The sequence below is a fragment of the Copadichromis virginalis genome, linkage group LG8 (genome assembly GCF_057382275.1).
Source record: "Copadichromis virginalis isolate Kocher_CV1m ecotype Utaka linkage group LG8, C_Virginalis_male_GT1.1, whole genome shotgun sequence".
NCBI classification, from domain to species: domain Eukaryota; kingdom Metazoa; phylum Chordata; class Actinopteri; order Cichliformes; family Cichlidae; genus Copadichromis; species Copadichromis virginalis.
The window spans coordinates 3,412,430-3,435,931 of record NC_140625.1 but is presented as its reverse complement, the minus strand read 5'-3'; the positions used below and the strand labels follow the sequence as shown (position 1 = coordinate 3,435,931).

The following is a 23,502-nucleotide window of genomic DNA, read 5'->3' as shown; positions in this document are numbered from 1 at the left end:
TCTGCAAAGTGCCTGAAAATAGGTGGATGGATCTTTGTTGGGAAAAAAAAAATCAAAGTATTTGATATATGAAGCTAAAATTCCAAAGCAATCATGCATGTTCAAGAATCAAGCTAGTTTAGAAAACATTCTAAAAACATGATGATTTGAAATGGTGATCCAGATGTTGAAAATGAAAAATATGCACATTTTTTACAAAAAAAATTTTCTGAGTTATCAGTACTATCTCGAATCCTCTGATATTTGTTCCATTTGCCAAAAAAATTTAAGTGGGTTGAAAATCATTTCTTGAAAAGTTGATATTTGAAGCTTTAGAAAACTTTTTTTTTTTGCAAATCTGAGACCGTCAAACAGAAGGCCCATGCTGATTTGATATTGACCCTGCTGTCATTTTCTATTTTTATCTATTTTAGTCTGATGTTACTTACAGTAAAAGTAGGTTTTAGGCATACATTTGTACAACCTTTTCTTTCACGAAATGCTTTTCATGTGATATCAGCCCAGGGTGTTAACTTAAAGAAGCTTATCATGAATGAGGAAAAACCCCCAAATAAAATAAGGATAAGTAAGAAGGATCAGAGCTTTATTCCATTACTATTTGAAGCTTATTTTATTCCAATTTGCCACTTTAAAGTAATACGTAAACCATCCATATAAAACACTATTTTTAAATTCCTTGAAATTTTATGTGGAAAGATTACTGAACTAGATCTAAAACAACCGGGGGTATAATTGATCAAATGTTTTAAAAAAACCCTCCTGAAAAAACACAAACAGGGCGAACAACAACATGAATAAAACAGGTTTTGGTCTGCATCTTGGACCCATTACCTCCATCACTAATGAACTAACAGACTATATTAAAGAGGCCAGTCATTTTGGAATTTTTGGAAGTGAATGTCAAACTTGACTGTCAAACCACGCAACACTTGACTGACATTTTTAGCTTTTTTGGTAGCAACATAGTGCACCAAAAGCTTCATTGGCTACGTTCACACTGCAGGTCTTAATGCTCAATTCCGATTTTTTGATCAAATCCGATTTTGTCGTCTGCTTGTTCACACTACAAATAAAATGTGACAGCAAACGCGCTCTAGTGTGAACCCTCAAAGCGGCCACATGCGCAAAAGAAGACGTCACACACAATGCGCTCTGTTTAGACCCAGACCAATAAGTATTATTTGACTGATGGACCTTAATATAAAGACTTGTTTCGGACTTTACGTTTCCCAATTTTGCTTTACGTTATAAAGTTATTTTGTTATTTACATATGGCCTAATAATTACACTTATTGCTGTTTTAGAGAGGAGCGGTGGTTCTAGCTGCAGATTTCTGTCAGAATCTGCAGATTATACAGTACAAATAAAATGTTCACATTTCTCCAACGTTGTCTTCCCAACAATTTCACTAACATCTACACAGGATGGCCAGGAAGCGTTCACAATGTCTTCTCGGGTGCTTCTCCTGCGCTGATAATTGGCGTCTTGTCTTGTGTCAGTGACGTAAAAGACGGATTTAATGCGACGTGACCATCAAACAGCAGTCGCTTTCTAAAACATCAGATATGTATCGGATTCAGTACCATATACGAAAGTGACCCAGGTTGGATTTGAAAATATCGGATTTGCACTGTTCACACTGTCATACCATGATCGGATATGGGTCGCATAGGCTCAAAAAAGTCAGATTTGATGCGCTTTCGCCCGCAGTGTGAACGTAGCCTTTGAAAGACCGAAGAAATAAATGCATAGGCTGAAAGAAAAATCATCCTAATGATTTGTCATTAAATTTAGACTCAAACAATGACTCACAACAATTTATTCTCTTGGGTGTTTTAGACAGGTAACTATGAAAAGGTGCAGCTCATGTTATGGTACAGGGAAATCCTGATAAAACTGTAAACATTATAGTATAGAATGATACACTTTTCAATTATAACTATATTTTTTGGGCGGGGGGGGGAATCATTCAGACCAAGATCTTTTTCCCCTTCCTTCACAAACATAAAATAATGTAGGTCGTTTATAAGGTTTATTGTTAACTATACAAATAACAGCTTCATGTCCTTGAGTACAGAATAATAAAAAATACAAAAGTCCCTTAAACTAGAACTATGATTTACAAAAATGACACATGACAAGCCAAATGAATTCTAAAATTACCTGAGGAATTCAATCCAACTCGACATACAACCTTTGCTTATGTTTTTTTTGTTCAGCCAGTGCTCTTAACACAACCCTAATTACAGTGTACCATTTTCACAGTTCAATTAGACATCTGCATGTATGACAAATCATGCATGCAGTGCATCATTTACCAGAATATGCACCTATTAAAAGAAACTATGACTCAAGAATATATATTTAAATTTACAGAGAACATACAGAGAACAAACTAATAGTGGAAGGCTGTTAATGCACAAATATACAATATACAACCAGCAGCAGAACAACAGTTCCACTCAGGAGAACATGTCCACCCATCTTAATGTGGTAGAAAAATTTCAGAATAGTTTATTCCAGTCTCTAGTTGCCTCCATGAGATGCCTCTGACCGTGGCCAATCCAATCCTCTTGACTGCTGAAGAGCCGACCACAAAACCAGCAGTCAAACATTACTTGCTCTTCTCTACAACCTGATAACGTTTTTACAACCTCATACTTCTTTTTGCTTTTTTTTTTGAGTTTCAATTTAAGGAGGAATCGCTCCCGGACAGAACTTTGAACCGGTCGAGATTTTGGATTGTCGAAATGAGATGCGTCTTTGGTTGAGGAATTCTTCCCTTGGGTGCCAAGCTCTAAGAGTGCTTGGACTGTTTTTTGAGACAGAGAGACCTTCGTGACAGCACCTTTGTACCTATTTACTACCTTCATGATGTTGGCCACTTCAGGAATGTCAGCATCTGGATGATTGAGCACCACTACAGGCTGGTTTCTACTAGGGCATTTGATCTGCTGTAGAGAATTCAATGGGGCAAGTCTAAGTGTCCGTTCTACCTCTTTGGCTACAGGTTTCCATAACAGAGTCTCTTTCTCAGTTGGTGGTTTACTCAGGAATCTTCTTGCCTTGTGCACTGCTCCTGGAAGTTCGTCAAATAATGCTTTCCTGCGCCTTTTCCTTTGGCTTGGAGGCCGAATTGGCCTTGGGGCGAGGACAGGTTTCTCTGAGTCACACAGTTGTTGTGCCTTTATAGTTGTCTGAGAAGGTGCACTGCAGGAATCAATGACATCTTTTTGTTTGGTATTGTGAATGGTGATCAACTTTTTTATTCCAGTGGAAGCAGCTGCATTAGTTTTGTTTGTCGACACCAGGAAACACTGAGTCTGGGGTCTGGTGGCCAAAAACAAAGGTTGATTATTTGAGGTGGGAGTGCCATTTGTAAGAAGGCTACTAGTGGGTGTGACAATTTTAAATATAACTTTGTTTCCAGAGCCCTCATTCGTCTGGCTGCAATGAGTTCCATTGTTTGGCTCTTGGTTGTTCAAAAGTAGGCTTGATTTGGGTTGAGAAATGTACCGCAGCAAGAAGGCTTGCCGACCAGTCTGCAGTGCGCTGGGTTTGTCTGCACTACTCACTGGCATCGCTAGCACTGGCCGTGAGTTAAGTGGGAGCTGGGCACTTGCCAGTCTGAGGGCAGGAGTATTAGCGGCCTGGACAAAAGGAACAGACCTTTGTACTAAGTAGCACGTTGACTGAGACTTTGCAGTTTTGTCTGAAGTTGTATTTTGTGATGTGCTTGAAAAGAGTACAGGGCATTTTAAACCTGCACTGTTAATAAGGTAGTGATTTAAACCAGTACCAAAACCTGGTTGAACACCAGAAAGAAGAGCGGTCCCTTTTTCAGCAGTTCCAGGTTTTATTGCTTGTACACCTATCCTTTTGCTGTCTGGATTTAGACCTGTGGTTTTACTTGAACTTTCAACGTAAGACACATTGATTTGAGGCTTTGCAGAATTTGCTATGAGTTTAAAGCCTGGGGTAGCCTTGACCTGCACTGGCATTGCAAATTGGTTCTCACTAGCCCTAGTCAGGAGTACTGGCTGATTAGCCTCTGGTAGCTGAAGAATTCGCACAGTTCTTTTTGTTGGTTTTAAAGAATCATTGTTTGCACTTGAAGAACCCGTTCTTTCCTTGTTAAGCTGTTGAGTAATGATTGCATCAGAATGTTCTTCCACAAAATTGCCAAGGGATGTTAAACTACCCGTAGGCTGTCTTTTAGATATCGGAATGGTCTCTTCCTCAATTTTGACAATATTGAAGTCTTGGAGCACTACATCGGGATTTTCTTCTGTCAGAGGACCATCAACATTAGATATACACTCATCAACTTCAGTGTCACTATTTGCACTTTCTGTGCATTGTTCTGGTAATCCTGCTGATGTCAAGTTGAAGTGTGATGATTTAGAGGTATGTCTTTTATTTGCAGAGTTATCATCCGAATTATTCTCCAAGTTTGGGGTGATGTTTGATGAAATGTTGAAAGCATCCTTCGAATAATTGTGAAAAGTAAATACTTCTTGGTTTGGTGAGTCCTGAATACATTTCTCCGAGCCAATGGCATTTTCTCTGCAGCTAACTGAATTTGGTGGAGACAGCTGTGATGGGCAACACGATGTATGTTTTGCATTTTCCTGTCTGTTTTTATGTACAATCTCAGTTCTAAACCTATCATTTTTATCTGATGAAATGTGGAATGACTGATGTCCATTTTCCATAGTGTTAAAAGCAGAATTCCCTTTGTGCTCATCAGTTAGGCTGCAAATGCTGTCAGGTGTGGATAGCTCATTTACTGCTTTAGGCTCCTCGTCGATTTTTCTAAAGATGGGTTTGGGAAGCAGTGTATCTTGAGCAAACTTTGAAGGTGAAGATAAACCACTGACCTTAACAGAACACACTGTTGCAGGGTGGCTGGAAACACCATGGCAGTTACAAGGACTGGGAGTTTGGGTAACTGACTTACTTTTCAAGTTCATTTCTTCCATAGAGCTTGTTTCATTTGGATGATGTGCCTGATCCAACTCATTTCTTGTGGGACATGAGACATCTGCACAATTTAATGATGTATCTAATATAGCATTTGTTTGTTCTCCAACACTTTCAATATGTGGAGTTGAACTTAGGGCCCCAACTGATGTTTCCTCCTCCTCAATTTTTACTTTAACTGCCAAAATATCCTCTTGATCTATCTGTATGCAAGATCCACTTCTTGGTGAAACAGCTAAGCACTGTGATGTTAAGCTCCTGCTATCAGAGCAAAGCTCATTCTCAGAGTTTTTACTTTTATCAAACACAGAATTTAGTGTGGAGAACCCCCCTTCAGCAACGGAATGATTCTGATCTTGCTTTGTTGTTGGGATTACTTTGAGAACTAAATGTTTTTTTCCATCGACCATCTTGAATCCCATAACTTTAGTTGTACAGTTAGGGGGGAGGGAGATTTTGTTCTTAACCATTAGAACAGTCAGTCCGTTAGGATTGTTGTGACTTCCACTATCAGAGGCTGGACAATTGTCACATTCCTCCAACGTGATTGGTGTTGACTGTTCTGTATTATGGGAAACTTTGCTCAAAGTTTTGTCCTTTTTTGCTACAGTCCCATCAACAAAGTGCTGGGTGTCCTCTAAGGATTTGTCTGGCTTAATTAGTTTGCCACTTTGATATTGTTTCGATATCCTTTGAGTCTCCTGTGACTCACTATTCTTTTTAAGCATCAATTTCAAGTTCACAGATGAATTTGCTGGTGAGCCATTGTCTTCTATCGCCTTCCATGCATTTTTTCTTTCTGTCACCTCTTTGTGAACAGCTGCCATGTGTTTTTTAAGGTACTCACTTCTTGCTGCACCATATCCACAGACTTGACATGTGAAAGGAAATGTACCTGTGTGAGCTTTCATGTGCTTCTGGTGATCCTCTTCATTCAAGCTAATATGTTTGCATTTCAAACACTTCCAATGACTTTCATTATGATGATGGATATGCTGGACAAATGTCCCTGCATCCACAGTTGTAAACTCACACCAGTCACAGCTGAACTGTCCATTTACACTGTGGCACATGATGTAGTGTCTAGTAAGCAAAAGAAGAGAGTACTGCACATCATCATTACAAAGTTCACATGTAACCAAAGTATTTCTGTGCTCAATCCGATGGCGCTGAAGAGCAGGAAACTCATTTGTGACAAAATCACATAAATCACAAGGGTATGTAGGAAGGGTTCCTCTGTGAACTGCTCTAAAATGTTTGAGAAGGTCATTGGGGCTAAAAGTACAGTTATCTTTACAAACTGAGCATCCAAAACTCAAAATTTTGCCAGAGAATACAGCCCCTTGTTGAATTTTACAATGGGCTTTGTTAAGAGGGTTTTTATCTTTCCTAGTGGAAGTCCCATTATCCTTAATGGCAGATTCTTCTGAATTGCTGAAGAGCGACCCATCTGTTACATCTCTGAAATGTTTATACAGAAAGTCTTTTACTTTTTCCTTTTCATCCTCTATTACAGATCTGTTGCAGTTTTTTGGAGAGTCATATGGTAATCCATCTTCTTCCATTGTTGCAAGTATGAAGGTTTCTGTAAGACATCAAATATATTCTTGATTAATACAAGTGGAGAGATGCACCAACACACACACATACACACACGCTAATCTGGGACTGGGTAATGGCAGCTTTGCTAACTGCTGCAACCACATTTAAAAGAAACTTTGAACTTTATATTTATACCTGCTGTTATGGCAGAGGAAGCCAGAAGTCGTCAAAAACCATAAGCCAAGACTTGATTTTTTCCACAAACAGTTTTCAAAGTGTTCCAAAGTCTCCCCCTGTATATCTGTATGTCTTTGAGGTCCTGAGGTGGAATATCATTTAAATCCCAGTATGAAATCAACATCATCATACACATGTCTTCAATCCACATGCAGTAGATCTGGTGTGACATGCCAAGTTACAAAAATTGAGAGGTGCACGACTGGCTGACACACCACAAAGTGTTGTGTGTTCTATGCCCGCTGAGATATATGTAATCTCTCCACTGTGTCCTAGGCCAACCCCAGGGCCTCTAGAACACCTCACCCAGAGGAGTACCGGTTCTACTCTGAGGTCCTCACCCTTTCTCTAAGAGCGTGAGGAGCTCAGCCAACCGAAAGAGCCCAGCGAACCTTCAGAGAAAGCCAATTTCTGCTGCTTGTAACCAGTAAATTCACAGCTTCACTTTCACACTAAGCTCTCTTTTCACCACGACAGACTGGTGCCATGACCACATCACTGCAGCTGCAGCCCCAATTCGTAATCTCCTGTTACCCTCTTCCCTCACTTGTGAACAAGATCCCAAGATACTTCTCCTCCACTTGGGGGCAGGAACTTGTCCCTGACCAGGAGTGGGCACTCCACCCTAATCCAGCTGAGGACCATGGCCTCAGACTTGGAGGTCTTTCACATTTACCTGTAAACCACTCTAGTGTGATCTGGAGGCCAGTACCAAACTATATCATCCACAAAAAGTAAAGATGAGGTTCGGAGGTTACCAAGGCGGAAGCCTGCCACCACTTGGCTATGCTTAGATATTCTATCCAAACAATTTATAAACAAACTAATGACAAAGGGCAGCCCTGGAGGAGTTCAGCACCCACTGGAAATGAGTCAGACTTTTTGCAGTCAATGTGGACCGAGCTCTAGCTGTGGTTGTACAGAGATTGAATGGCTTGTAACAATCAGCCAGACACCTCATACTCCCATAAAACTCCCCACAGGATACCCTGAGGGATGCAGTTGAATCCAAATCTAAAAAACAAAACAAAAAAAACAAACACATGTAGACTGGCTGGACAGACTCCCAAGAAAAGCCCAGCCACTCGCCTAAATGACTAGACCAGTTGCACTCACTCCAATCATTACAAAGTGCTTCGAGAGAGTGGTGCTGGCCTACATCCAGAGCAACATCCCAGACACTCTCCCCTGCAGTATGCCCACTGGCCCAATAGGTCCACGTCAGACACCATTGCTGCTGCCCTTCACTATTCCCTCACCCACCTGGAAAACAAAGGCTCATACCATCAAGGTACTTTTTGTTGATTACAGCTCTGCCTTCAATACTGTCATTCCACACAAACTCACTCACAATCTGGCAACACTCGGCCTACACCCCACCCCTATGTGACTGGCTACAGGACTTTTTGACTGGCAGGCCCCAGTCCATCAGGATTGGCAACAGGACTTCAGCCAGCATTATTACTAACACTGGAGTTCCACAGGGTTGCGTCCTCAGTCCCATCCTCTACACCCTGTACACCCACGACTGTGTCGCCTCCAATAGGGATAACACCATACTGAAGTTGGCGGATGACACTGCAGTGATTGGTCGCATCACTGGAGGAGACGAAGTGCCTTATAGGAGAAAGGTGGCCGATATGGTGTCATGGTGTGAGGACAACAACCTCACCCTCAAAACTGATAAGAGTGAAGTGGAGAGGGTGAGCAGCTTTAGATACCTAGGCATCTACATCACTGAGGACCTCACCTGGACACTGAACACCACACAGCTGGTCAAGAAGGCTCAGCAGTGGCTGTATTTCCTGAGGAGGGTGAGGAAATTTGGTATGTCAGCCAAGATCCTCAGCAGGTTCTAAGGCTGCACTGTGGAGAGCACACTGACCAGCTGCATCACTGCATGGTACAGCAGCACTGCTGCCATGGACTGCAAATGCCTGCAGAGAGTGATATCAACTGCGGGGAGAAGATCATCAGGACCCCGCTGCCGTCTCTGCAGAGCATCTACCATCGCAGAGTCCAGAGGAGACCTACCTCCATCCTCAAAGACCCCACACACCCTCAGCACGGACTGTTCACACTTCTGCCCTCGGGACGAAGGTTTAGAAGTGTGAAATCTACAACATCCCGACTCAACAACTCCTTCTTCCCCACTGCTATCAGAGTCTTGAACAGCTGACCTATTTTAACAGTAATAATTATTTTTGCACATCAGGTCATCTCACATAACCAGCATATTAAGCTCTTTTGCACATAAATCTATTTGACCCTTATTTTTTGTCTCCACTTATTTATTCCTGGTATTTGTATTTAATCTATGTGTACATATTAACCGGCATCTGCATATGTACAGCAGAGAAAGAATTTCACTGTACAGAGAAATGCTTTTTCTTTGCACACATGACAATAAACCCTTTCAATCTTGATCACTCGAATATCCTCAAGAGGATAAAGAGTGTTGTCATTAGTGTTGGGCAATATGAGGAAAATCCAATATTGCAATATTTTGGGATATATCGCGATACACAATTAATATTGTGATGTGTCTTGAGCCCCAGCACCCTCGGATCATGAATATTTGAATCTCTTAATTTTTAGTCTTCTCCCCACACAGTTATATCCTCGAATTTTATACTCTTAGTGTGGTTATATTTATTTCAGGATGGCATCAAATAGCAGTTTTTTTAAAGTACTGGTATACAAAGAGCAAATAAATCCAATACTGTGACATCACTGTGACATCACTGTGACCGGGGCGACCGTGGCTCAGGGAATTGGGAAGCTCATCTGTAACCGGAAGGTTGCCGGTTCGATCCCCCTGCTGTCCTGGTCGTTGTGTCCTTGGACAAGACACTTTACCCTACCGCCTACTGGTGTTGGCCAGAGGGGCCGATGGCGCGATACGGCAGCCTCGCTTCTGTCAGTCTGCCCCAGGGCAGCTGTGGCTACACCTGTAGCTGCCTCCACCAGTGTGTGAATGTGAGAGTGAATGAATAGTGGAATTGTAAAGCACTTTGGGTGCCTAGAAAAGTGCTAAATAAATGAAATCCATTATTATTATTATTATTATTATTATTATTATTATCATCATCATCATCACTATCACACAATGTGTCTCAAAGCTTATTAATGACATTAAACCTATATTTCTTTGGACATTTGCTGCGTTTTCACTTATTTTTCCACTTACCTATGAATAATCATCGGCATGATATACTGCCCTGAAATTCATGTTAAGAAATATTTTAGAGTTTACGTGGTGTAAGTAAAATACAGCTATATAACTAGCAAATTCCTTACATTTTTGATGCATCAATTCCAATTACAGATACCATTTGTTTTGTTTTTTGAGCAGAAAATGCATTCAAAAGCATTTCAAGAGCCTGGACATCATCAACATTTATGAAGCACTGTGGGATTGTCCAGGATGACTCAGATCTTAGACAGACAAACCATCTAAATTCACATTATGCTATTTGCATCTCCATTATATAGTCTGTGGATCGCAATAACGATTACTCCAAAAATATTCTTTTGCAAATGAGAAAATTATTTCAACAAAAACTGATAGTCAATTCATTAAGCACTGGGAGACAAACACAAACCAACAAATAAAACATGTCATGCCTGAAGTTAACAGCATTACTCAGGTAAGAATTAATGACATTATATAACCAGTTATTGTTACCTGTGCTCCTTTGGGAAAACCTTAACCAGTGTTCTGAAGAAAAGGAGTTTGTAGTGTGATCCCAATGTCTGGAAGACAGAGGCATACAATCACAAAAACAATTTCAACAACAATCCTTACTATTAACTGTAATAGTGTTATTAATAACCATGCATGCTCTGTATATCACAAGTATACATCAGTTGTTAAAGTTTTTTTTGGGACTTCTTCACATTAAAAAATATTTTATAAGAAAAAACAATTGTCCTACTGACCATGAACTGCTGTTTGTATTCTTCTACATGGCATACAGTACAGGCAAACATGACACCCCACAGGTAGTCAAAGTGAAACACAAATCTAATCTCTCTCTTTAGACCTACGTCTATGCTTGTGCATGCATTATTCTGCATTACCCCACCGCCAACTCTAATTCATCTTCACATCCTCCCTCTTGTCATTGTTCATACAGCCCCAGGGTGGTGGACATCAGGTGAAGACCCCCAAAAAACAACAAAAAACCCCAAAAACAAACAGCTGCTACAATCAGAAATCTACTGAACTGCTTTGTCTCCAGGAGTGTTGTCTATTGATTGAATCCTGGCTCCCGTCAAAAATCTCAGATAACTCAGTGGAGCTACTGGGCCGGACATTACAACCCCAGGACTGCAATAATGTCTCCAGTAAGGGAAGGGGCGGTGGACTCTGTGCTTATATGCTTCAGGGCTGGTACCATAACAGCAGAATTATAGACCGTCACTGCTCAACGGACTTAAAACACCCTGATAACGACTGTGTTTAGTCTGTTCCTTCCCATTCCATGCAAGGCCACCTGGGTTGGCTGGAAGACTGTTTACTTAGCCTAGCAGGGCGAAGGACACTGTCTCAGCTGAATTCTGGACACGCACACACATACATATACACTAATATGCACACATTCATCCCCCCTCCCTTTCCAAACGCCTTCGATGCTTGTGCCCTCCTGGGAACACGGCGGGTCTGAGCCCACGCTGGAATGGTAGCACTGGGCAGGATGGCTGCTGTGTTTGCTTCGGATTACTCCTCACCCCCCACCCGACCCTGTGGCTTGTCACGTGCTCCATAATGTTGTGCTGTGGACATTTATGTGCTTTTTTGTGCAGAGGAGTTTGTTTCCTGTTCTCATGCTGTCCTCCCAGGAACCCAGCATGAGTGGAGGTCTCTTTTTTCCTCTTGTACTTTCCCATTGTAGTGGGGGGGGGGTCCTATTTCACTGCAGGGCAACCTGCACGTGCCGATTAAAGCCTTGATTGATTGATTGATTGATGGATAGATTGATAGACATGAGGAAACAAACTTCTCCAAGCACCTGGGTCATTAAGACATGGCCAGATGATGCTCTTCTCCAGCAATAGAACTGTTTTGATCTGACAGACTGGTACATCTTCGAACAGCACGACCTGGAGACCTTCACTCAGTTCTCTATACAGCACTGCCAGAGCCAGGCTGAGGAGGGGCATAAAACAGGCCAAATAGGCCTACATGAGGAGTATTCCTAACTGACAACCCCCACCATGTGTGGAGAGGCATCCAAGCCCTCACCAACTGCAAAAGTCAGAGACTCCAACTGCCAACAGCATCCTCATGATCATAGAAGTGTTCAACACCCCCCTGGATTATGATGTCAGGAGGACACAGAGTGCTGAACCCTAGGAGAGCTTTCAGCCAGCCCAACACTGTGGGAAAAACCTGTGCGGACCAAATGACAAGGATCCTCATCAGGTTGTTTAACCTTCCTGACCCTATGCCACCATTTCCACCTGTCTGAAGGCCTCCACTATCATTCCCATCACCAAAAAGACTGGTATAGACAGCGTCAATGCCTACAGATCTATAGCCCTCACGTCTGTAGTCATAAAGTGTTTAGAGCTGGTAGTTCTCAGCACATCAGAGGCAGTCTTGCCCGTCCATTTCTTCATGTGTTCAATAATTCTTTTCCTGTGTCATGTAATTGGGTGTATTATTATACATAATTTATGGACATTGCATGGGTGGATTGGATGGTAAGAAAAAAAAAAAATATATATATATACACAAAATTGGTGACATATTCAATACTTATTAAGTTGTGGGCAAAATACAACCCGGGAGCCACATATGCCTAGGCCGATTATGTCACAGCAAGGAGACAAAGGCTGTCCAAATTCGTAGGCTGCTCCAAATGCAGCCCACAAATGCGTCCTCCTTTTCCCCAGATTTGAAGGACGGGTCTGTGTATACTTCATGGTCCACCCTATTCCAGGATTCATTGTGAATCAAGGGTTGAAGAAATTTTTGGGGAAAAATGGCGGATGGTCGAAGAAAAGCGGTCCAGAAATAAACTTTTAAAAGTAAATACTAGGTTTTATCTCACCAAAATATCCAGCCAACCAAATGTTAGCATAGCAAAGAATCTTAAACAGTTATATTCAACTAACCTTCGGCTAAGTTATGTGATGTTAGTGATATCACCACTTAATGCGGCTTGGGTCATATGAGCTTTGGTTGGTTAATCAGTTCAGTTTTCTACTGAAGCTGCGTCTGTTTGGCAGTGTGGAGACAAACGTACTTAAAAATTAATAAAACGAGCAGACGGTTCACTCTTTAAGCTAAGTGTATTTACAGGGATCAAACATCTAATCCGTGAACTGTATTAAGGAAACAGACTAAACCATGCTGTGCTGAAGTTTAGAGTTAAAAGAGGTCTCATCCTGTATAAACCACTAATAATAAGACAGTACATGGAGAGGTCCTCCTTCTGTTCCTGTGCCATTTTTGTCATGCTTATATCATACAACCTGAGCCTGTCACCTTTGTTATAAGCCCAATATTTCTGCAGGATTTTATGTCCTTTATCCAAAATATATTTAGTTAAAATATTTCTTTTTTAGTTGGATTGTACTTGTGGAGCTCTTTTAAATAAAAAGCTGAAAGAATTGTGAAAAGTTGTAAATTCAGAAAGGGTCTAAGTATTTTTTTAAGGATGTCATGTTTCTGTATCATCTCCTGTTAGACCCTCTTACCCAAAAATCAGCATATTTAATGCTCTGATACCTTCAACATCTTAAATTATATTGAACATTTTCTCTTCCAATAAATATTCACTGCAAAAGTTTGTCTTCCATTTTATCTGAAACATATAATGTTTAAATCTTTTTAGTTTATTTTCGGGATATGGGATATTGTCCTTAAATATAACTAAAGCCTTCAGACAATGGTCGCTGTATATTAATATTTGTCTGTTAGACAGTCACACAGGTATAAATGACAGAAGCTGGACGTCGTAGGCTAGCCCCTTCAATTTAATGGCCTTGCATTTCTGGTCTTCGCGGCCTACCTGGTCTACGTAGGCCGGGTTTTTCGAAGGATTTGGACACAGCGCATGTGTTCATCTTTTTTTGTTGCATAAAGAAACGGCGGGTGGAACCATCAGACCAAAGCACAGATTTCCACTGGTCTAATGCCATTCCTTGTTTTTCTTGGCCCAAAACAAATCTCTTCTGCTTGTTGCTTTTCCTTAATCTTGGTTTCTTAGCAGCTATTTGACCATAAAGGCCTGATTTGCACAATCTCCTCTGAACAGTTCATGTAGAGATGTGTCTGGTGACTGAAACTATCCTCAGCAGCAGAGGTAACTCTTGGTCTTCTTTTCCTGTGAGCTAGTTTTGCTGTAGCGCCTGTTTTTCGTCTGCACTTGGGGACACATTTAAAGTTTTATCAATTTTCTGCACCGACTAACCCTTCAGTTCTTAAAGTAATGATGGACTGGTGTTTTTCTTTACTTAGCTGACAGAATTCATATTATGGCAAGAACCAAAGAGTTGTCAGATACGGCTGTCATCTGTGTACCAACCCGACTTCTGCACAACATAGTTGATGGTCTGAACCCTGATAGTTCCAACCTCATTAAGAAGGCAAGAAATTCCACAAATGAACACTGGCAAGGCACATCTGTGAAAACCATTTCAGGTGACGACATCATGAAGCACAGTACGTATTACTCCACGAGGCTCCAGACTACGGTAGCCGTAATGCTCCGACAATCCATCAAGCGCTGCAGCTCCGTAGCTTACCAAAGTCGTACTAAAACATTTTAAGGCACACTGTCAATTTTTGAGAAAATGAAAGGAATTTAGGCGCTGCATGTCGTTAGCGCGGTTAGCTCGTTAGCACGGTTAGCTCGCTAACACATTGACGCCGTCCAGCCCCACGCACGGGGCGATCCGCGGTAACTCGTTAACAGAGATTTGCCGTGTCCATCTTGTCGCTGCCTGCAGGTGAAGCTATGGGGGAGTTGTGTTCAGTGAACGAGAGGCGACAAAAGTGGACGAAAGTGAGGCAAACTTGGGGGTACACAAGTATAATTATAACGTAACAGACTATATCGATATAAACGATATTGTCACATCTTATATCTCGTATAAAAATATATTGATATTTTTAAAAAAAACTCGATATATCGCCCAGCTCTAACAATGACACATCTGGATCACTAGTATGTACAGCCTGGGGGCACTCTGTGTGATGTGATGGTTAGTAATACTGGAGCAGCAGAGGAGACAGTCCTATCGCCATTCCTGATTACCTTGTACACCCTCAGATTTCAAATTTGAAACAGTGAAACATGCCACCTGCAGAAGTTCTCTGATGATACTGTAGTGCTTTGGTGTATTAAGGGTGGGCAGGAGTCGGAGTACAGGGAGTTGGTGAGAAACTTTGTGGAGTGGTCTGGAAGAAATCACCTCACTTGAGAATGTTAGCAAGACAAAAGGTTGACTTCCGGTGGGGGAAAAAAAAAAAACAAAAAAACAAAATGCTGCGTCTAGGCCAATCAAGATCATGGGTGAAGAGGTGCAAACAATGACAGCTACAGGCACTTTGGCGTTCACCTGAATGACAGACTGGATTGGAGGACCGACAGTGATGCTGTGCACAAGAAGGTGATGAGCAGACTTTATTTTCTAAGATCGCTTAGATCCTTTAACGCAGGGGTCGGCAACCTTGGGCACGCGTGCCAGGGTTAACTGATGGCACGACCAAATGCCCAATGGTGATTTTTCGTTTTTATGGGCTGATGAATTCTATTTTTTTTTTGGTAACGGTATAAACAATGAAAGGTGGTGGATTGGCCAGATGCTGGCAGATGTGTAAAAATAACTAAAATAGAAAAATAGAAACCACCACCAAAGTTGTTTGGTGGTGGTTTCTATGGCGGAGCTTCCACAGAGGCCAGCAGGTGGATCAGGGAGAGGGGAGGCAGGAGGAGCAGAGACCCGAGGCGGCCGCCGGTCCGAGTGTCAGGTGAACTGAACTTCAGGTAAGAAGTTACGACCTGCAGTCTATCTGGGTCAGATATAAACCAAGTTTAGGTGGAGTTTATTTTCGTTGTGCTGACTTTTTACAGTCAGTTACAATAACTCGTACTGCGTGCTAGCCAGCTTGACGGAGTTTCTATACAGCTGGGCGGGTGCTATGATGTTACTGATAGTGAACTTCATTTTATTCATAAGGTCAGTTAGTAGAGTTGCCATCCGTCCTGTAAAAAATGGAAACGTCCCGTATTCAGAGAAAATATCACGCATTTCGTATTGAGCTGAAAATGAACATGATTGTCCTGTACTTCAGCTAGAATGGAAAAGCTGGATTTATTCTGTCTCTTTACACTGTCAGCTGCCTCTTCTCCTCTCATTCTCTCCCGTTGCTACTTCAATCATGAAACTGATCAATGATCAGCTGATCGACTTTTCTCTCTTGTTTGTTTATCGCCCACTTTGCGCCAGAAGGAGGAAACTAGCGGATGTCGCACTAAACAACAGCAGCACGTTTAAGCTTGATCAGCTGTTGTTAGAATTTATTTAATATTAATTTCTAGTATCAGCTGATGTTTGCTGGAGCCACAGCTGTAAAGCTGCTGGTCATGATATCGGTTTGGATATGTGGTGAGAGGGAAACATGAAGATGAAACCAGGAGATGTCCTTACTGGATCATCAGAGCTGTGATGGAGAAACAGGTTTACCTTTTAGGTGACATGAATCAGTTGAAGGGAAGTTCTGAACTGTTTCTGAGAGACAAATAACACCAGGATCCTCTGTAGCTGATAGCTGGTAACTGTGCAGGGGCGGGTCTAGCAAAGTTTTGCCAGGGGGGCCAGGTAGGGCATTAACAGGGAAAGGGGGGCACAAAGAAATACTTTTCTTCCCTATTCTCATTTAAAATGTCTCACTTTTAATAAATAATTATCTGAATCTTCCAACCAAAGTTTTTATCTGATGTAAAATGTATAGAAATCATACATATACCAACAAGACGGCGTACATCACTGTCACAACAGCATCTGTTTTAATTCAAAGGCTTTATGGCCTTTCCCATACCTGGTGGGCCGGTCTCTAGTCAAAATGCCTGGGCCCGTTTTTTGTCCCAGTCCAGCCTTGGGCACGGCATGCAGTGAGTTAATCTGAGAAGGTGCATTAAAAAAAATAAATGGCCGGGCCAGCGGTGCACATTGCAAATTAGCTCGAATAGACACATTAGTTGTGCTGCTTCTTAATGACGGTATCTTAGCTAACAACCCCAACTACCAGATTCAATTTGTAATTGGCTAAAAATAACTTTGCCTACTGGTGAGAGGGACGTTGTTAGCTGTCAGTTTTTTCAAGCGATGTTGAAATTTCCACATTCAGACACTTCAAATGCTTCAGGAGCTGTCCGCTCAGCGCAGCATCAGCACCACGGAAATACACGGATACATTTGTACTCGAGACAGTATGAATGCTGGACACTCGCAGACCTGTGTCTCTGAGTGGGAGACCAAAGATCACATTAACATGTGTGTCTCTGTATTAACAAACATGCCATATTGGCCCAGTTTATTTTTCTTATCATTGTTGTGAGGAGACCATAAATAGCATTTGCACTCTCTGTTGTATTTGCTGTTATGGATAAAAAGTGTATTTTTTTTGTTTCAAAATAGCTGATAACTATTCGCTGATAGCTGCCAACATCTGCAAACAAATATAATTCTATAAAGTTGTTCTATATTGTGTGTAACTGTTCATATAGAGCGTTATTAAATTTATTGCTAATGCAATCATATGGCACATTGACTTATGAGGAAATTTTAGATGGCACTCATCAGAAAGGTTGCCTACCCCTGCTTTAATTGGGGGGGGGGGTCAGCAATGCCATCAGAATAAAGGCGGCTGGAAGCATCATTGGTCAGAATTTGGAGATGTCCGAGTCAGTTTGGGACAGGGAGGTCATTCAACTAACTGCACTCCATCATGGACAACCCATTACACCCACTCCACTTCATACTTCTGAAGTGGAGCAGCAGAACTCCTTCTCGCTCAAACTGACTGAAAATAACGGCCACGCTCTGCATGGACAAGCACCAACATACATCTGTGATCTTTTACATCCCCAGCAGGTCCCTGAGGTCATGTGATCAGGACTTGCTAGTTGTCCAAAAGGTGACAGAGCTTTTTGTAACTTTTCTAAAGCATATAGTTAGGGCTGGACCAGGTGACCCTGAATCCTCCCTTTGTTATGCTGCAATAGATGTAGGCTGCCGGGGGATTCCCATGATGCATTGAGTTTTTCCTTTCCAGTCACCTTTCTCACTCACTATGTATTAACAGACCTCTCTGCATTGAATCATATCTGTTATTAACCTCTGTCTCTCTTCCACAGCATGTCTTTATCCTGTCTTCCTTCTCTCACCCCAACCGGTCGCAGCAGATGGCCGCCCCTCCCTGAGCCTGGTTCTGCCGGAGGTTTCTTCCTGTTAAAAGGGAGTTTTTCCTTCCCACTGTCGCCAAAGTGCTTGCTCATAGGGGGTCATATGATTGTTGGGTTTTTCTCTGTATCTATGAAGCGCCTTGAGGCGACTTTTGTTGTGATTTGGCGCTATATAAATAAAATTGAATTGAATTGAATTGGCCCCAGACTTTGGAACTCCCTCACATTGAGTTTTAGATTTGTGGACTCAGTCATGTCTTTCAAAAACACACCTAAAAACTCATCTTTTTAAACTTGCTTTTGGTTGATTTTTGTTTTTATGTTTTAGCTTCTGTGAAGCACTTTATGATTTTATCTTGAAAGGTGTTGTATAAATAAATTTTACTTACTTATAGAACACTTCGGGAAATTATTTGTACCATTCTCTAAAAAGCTTTATAACTTAATTTTGTGACAGGTGAGGACATCGGTTAGGCATGAGATCCCAAATATATTTTTTGTTTTATACGTTCATGCAGCTGTTTTTCTTAGATTTATTGTTTACATGTTATTTATTAATGAAATTTGCACTTCCCTCTTGTAAAATGTCAGTCTTAGTTTTATTGTTTTTAAACCATTTCATTTTTACTTCCCTGTTTTCAATTACTAAAATTCCTGCACAATCTTAGTATAAGGCCCTTACCAGGTGCCTGTGAGACTTAAACTGTGTTGCTTCTTTGTTGTATGTAGTAGACTGTACAGAGATTAAAAACACATCATGTTTAAAAAAAAAGTTAACTCAAAAGCTGACAGTCCAGGCAGAGATTGGAGCGTGTGTTATGCTAGTAGCAGCTAACGCAGCCTATAAAAGAGAAGTTGCATCCAACAATTTACTTTTTTGCACAGTGCAACTGTTAAAACGAATGCATTCTTCAACATTTGTAATGAACTCTTAAAATCCAACAGAATTCTTCTTCACTTATTCCTGATATACACTACCAATCAAAAATTTGGACACCTTCTCATTCAATGTTTTTTCTTTATTCTTACATTTCTTTATTATTTTTTTTCTTCTTATGTAGCAAAGAAGGAAAAAAAGTATAAATAACTCTAAATACATCTTCTATTTTAGATTCCTCAAAGTAGCAACCCTTTGCATTGTTGACAGTACTGCAAAACCCTTGATGTTCTCTCGATGAGCTTCATGATGTCGTCACCTGAAAATGGTTTCATTTCACAGGTGTGCCTGTCAGGGTTCATTTGTTGAATTTCTTGCCTTCTTAATGAGGCTGGAACTATCAGGTGTGTTGTGCAGAAGTCAGGTTGGTACACAGCTAGCAGCCCAATTTGGCAACTGTTAGAATTCACATTATGGGAAGAACCAATCAGCTACTGTAAGTAAAGAGAAACTTCAGCCCATCATTACTTTAAGAACTGAAGGGCAGCCAGTCTGGAAAACTGCTAAAACTTTAAATGTCTGTGAAGGTTCTCAGTCATCCAGGTCATCGTAGTCAAAGGAGCTTGCAAAGAAAAGCGTCTGGACTTCTTTAAGTTGCTTGAAGACGTTTCACCTCTCATCCGAGAAGCTTCTTCAGTTCTGAAGAACTTAATGATAACTTAATTTTGTGACAGGTGAGGACATCGGTTAGGCATGAGATCCCAAATATATTTTTGTTTTATACGATCATGCAGCTGTTTTTCTTAGATTTATTGTTTACATGTTATTTATTAATGCAATTTGCACTTCCCTCTTGTAAAATGTCAGTCTTAGTTTTATTGTTTTTAAACCAGAACTGAAGAAGCTTCTCGGATGAGAGGTGAAACGTCTTCAAGCAACTTAAAGAAGTCCAGACGCTTTTCTTTGCTAGCTCCTTTGACTAAAACTTTAAATCTGTCTCCAAATGCAGTCACAGAAACCATCAAGCGCTACGATGAAACTGACTCACATGAGGACCGCCCCAGGAAAGGAAGCCCACCTCTGCTGCTGAGGGTTAATTCATACAAGACACCAGCCTCAGAAATCACAAGTTAACAGCACCTCAGATTAGAGCCCAGATAGATGCCACACAGAGCTCCAGTAGCAGACACATTTCTACATCAACTGTTCAAAGGAGACTGTGTGAATCAGGCCTTTATGGTCAAATAGCTGCTAAGAAACCATAACTAAGGAAAAGCAACAAGCAGAAGAGATTTGTTTGGGCCAAATTTCTATGTTGTAGATACATATAAAAGATATAAAATATATGAAGCAAGATACATGGAATTATGTAGCAAAAAAAGTTGATAAACATGTCTTTATTATTTATTTTTTTGACACCACTGGAAACCCGTGGCCTTCTCTCAATGAACATCATGATGTAGTCACCTGAAATGGTTTTCACTTCACAGATGTGCCTCGTCAGGGTTCATTTGTGGAATTTCTTTACTTCTGAATCGGTTCGAATCATCAACTATGTTGTGCAGAAGTCTAATTGGTACACAGATGACAGCCGTATCTGACAACTCTTTGGTTCTTGCCATAATATGAATTCTGTCAACTAACTAAAGAACTTTGAATGTCCCCAAGTGCAGACAAAAAACAGGCGCTACAGCAAAACTAGCTCACAGGAAAAGAAGACGAAGAATCACCTCTGCTGCTGAGGATAGTTTCAGCACAGTCACCAGACTCAGAAATTGAAAGTGAATAGCACCTCAGATTAGAGCCCAGATAGATGCAACACATCTCTACATGAACTGTTCAGAGTAGACTGTGCAAATCAGGCCTTTATGGTCAATCAGCTGCTAAGAAACCACGACTAAGGAAAAGCAACAAGCAGAAGAGATTTGTTTGGGCCAAGAAACACAAGGAGTGGACATTAGACCAGTGGAAATCTGTGCTTTGGTCTGATGAGTCCAAATTTGAGATCTTTGGTTCCACCAACTGTCTTTGGCGACGCAGAAAAGGTGATTGGATGGTCTCTACATGCATGGTTCCCACTGTGAAGAATGGAGGAGGAGGTGTGATGGTGCTTTGGTGGTGACACCATTGTGGATTTAGTCAAAACTCAGGGCACACTTAACTAGGATGGCAACCACAGCATCCTGCAGCAACATGCCATTCCATCTGCTTTGCGTTTAGTTCGACCATCATTTATTTTTCAACAGGACAGTGACCCCAAACACACCTCCAGGCTATCTGACCAATAAGGAAAGTGATGCGCCAGATTGCCTGGCCTCCACAGTCACCTGACCTAAACCCAATTGACATGGATTGGGATGAGATGGATCAAAAAAGGAAGCCAAAAGAGCCAACAAGTGCTCAGCATCTCTGGGAACTGCTTCAAGACTGTTGTAAAACCATTTCTGGTGACTACCTCATGAAGGTTATTGAGAGAATGCCAAGAGTGCGCAAAGCAGTAATCAAAGCAAAGGGTCGCTATTTTGAAAAATCTAAAACCTAAAACATCTTTTGAGTTATTTCACACAGTTTGGTTTACTACATAATTCAATATGTATTCATTCATAGTTTTGATTGCTTCAGTTAGAATCTACAATGTAAATAGTCATAAAATAAAGAAAATCCATTGGATGAGAAGGTGTGTCTAAACTTTTGACTTTTACTGTATGGGCAGTGGTCTAGGGAAAATAATACAAATTAATGTAACCTTGTTACTGCCACTACAGCGTTACATCAGTGTGCAGCTGACCAGGTCTCACTCAACCTTGTGGATGAGGAAGCCATGTTGGGAGGAAAAATGGCTGCCGTGATTTTATGACTTAGTTACTTCAGTCAAAAAAAAGGAGAAAAAAAGAAAACCTTTTTGTATTAACACTATACTGTCACATACTTTAAAAAACGTGTATATAGCCCTAGCATAGAGCATGGAAAAAATAGTATCAAAACATAATATGCTATACATATAAACCTAGTCAATTTTAATTAAGCATTATAAAGTGGACACATGAAAGTAATTCTAATGCCATTTAAAGTGACCAGGATTTCGTTCAACATCATGAATGCAGAGAGGTAGGCTGCTCTATGCTCACAACCCCTTGATGGGCAGATATAAAAGAAGCTTGGGCATGAGAAAAAAAGTTGCACCGTGTCAAAACTATATAACATAGGTAATATAACACGCCGATATGTACAAAATATGAAGCTGTACCACAGCTAGAAAGTTCGACATCTTAATATAATTTCCGCGTACTTTTCCGGGTAACTTGCTCTATAGTCGTTTAAGTTTAGGAAACGCGAGGGAGAGCTGCACCAGTGGGAGAATTAAAGGCTGCAAGACGAACAACAACAAAGGAGTCTGCGGTGTACGCGGTGACAGTTCAGCGTACTGTGCCCGATTTTTTTAAATTATTTTTTCCCATTTAGTCGGAAATATACGAGCCACTTCACGACAGGGTTAGTGTCGGTGGAGTTTAATAAGCAGTTATTTTACACCAAAATAAAGCCCCCACCCACGCAAAGACATTCAAAGTTACGGGAAACCAGTTATTTCTTACTATGAACTCGATGGAAGTTCAGGCGGCGTCCCGTCTACGTCCAGCATCATAAAGACAATGTTCAGCTTGAAAAAATACACAACAGAAACATTTTCCTTCTTCCTCTCCTCTCTGTGGATCCACAGCGACGGCGGCCATGACAGTCCATCCGGGTCCTGCTGTGTTCTTGACACTCACGTAGAAGCGGATGAATATGTATTGCTTGTAAAGACAGAACTAGTGCCATAAGGGAGGATTTTTTTTTATTCGTATAAAACCGTGTTCAATAAAATGGAAATTTATTCCACTATACGAGACGCCCGTAGAGGAACCTGCAGCATGAGCCTTACGTCATCTTTGGCCTCAGTGTGTGTGTGTGTGTGTGTGTGTGTGAACCAGATAGGGGGAAGAAGAAGCAACGAGCAGCAATGGCGGATACACGCCATTTCCTGTTCAGTGTGTTGCTTGTTGCTTGAATGCCTTTATTTTCTCCGACACGAGAATGTTTTATGTATAATTCTAAATCTGCAGATGAATCCGTCTCTTTATGATCTCAGTATGATGCACAGATTCCATGTAGGTTATTGACACAGCAGCCCATACAGACATGCAGTAATGGATGAAGCTGAGAAGCTTACAAATGGTTACTTCATTGCCCCCCTGGCACAGGAGCACGGAGCACTGTGTACCGAGCATGTTTCAGATATTACTGTACAGAAGCTCAGTGTGAGGGGTGTAAGTGTGTGGGACTAACTTGTGTCAGCAGAAATAGGTGGATTATTTATTTGTTGATAATTTATGTATGTATGATGCACACTAGCTACATGTATGAGAATATAAACAATTTATCAAATAAGACCAAATTATT

General features: G+C 41.1%; 1 protein-coding gene across 1 annotated transcript; it reads right to left on the bottom strand.

Annotated features, from left to right (window-relative positions):
- Positions 1 to 1,801: 1,801 nt before the first annotated feature.
- Positions 1,802 to 22,990, bottom strand: LOC146702517 (zinc finger protein 518A). The gene is made up of 3 exons (XM_085465421.1): positions 22,656 to 22,990; positions 10,451 to 10,518; positions 1,802 to 6,568 (listed from the first exon to the last, which is right to left on the bottom strand). Exon 3 carries the CDS (start codon positions 6,546 to 6,548, stop codon positions 2,505 to 2,507), a length of 4,044 nt encoding a protein of 1,347 aa, XP_085321547.1. The 5' UTR covers positions 6,549 to 6,568; positions 10,451 to 10,518; positions 22,656 to 22,990; the 3' UTR covers positions 1,802 to 2,504.
- Between the last annotated feature and the right edge of the window lie 512 nt (positions 22,991 to 23,502).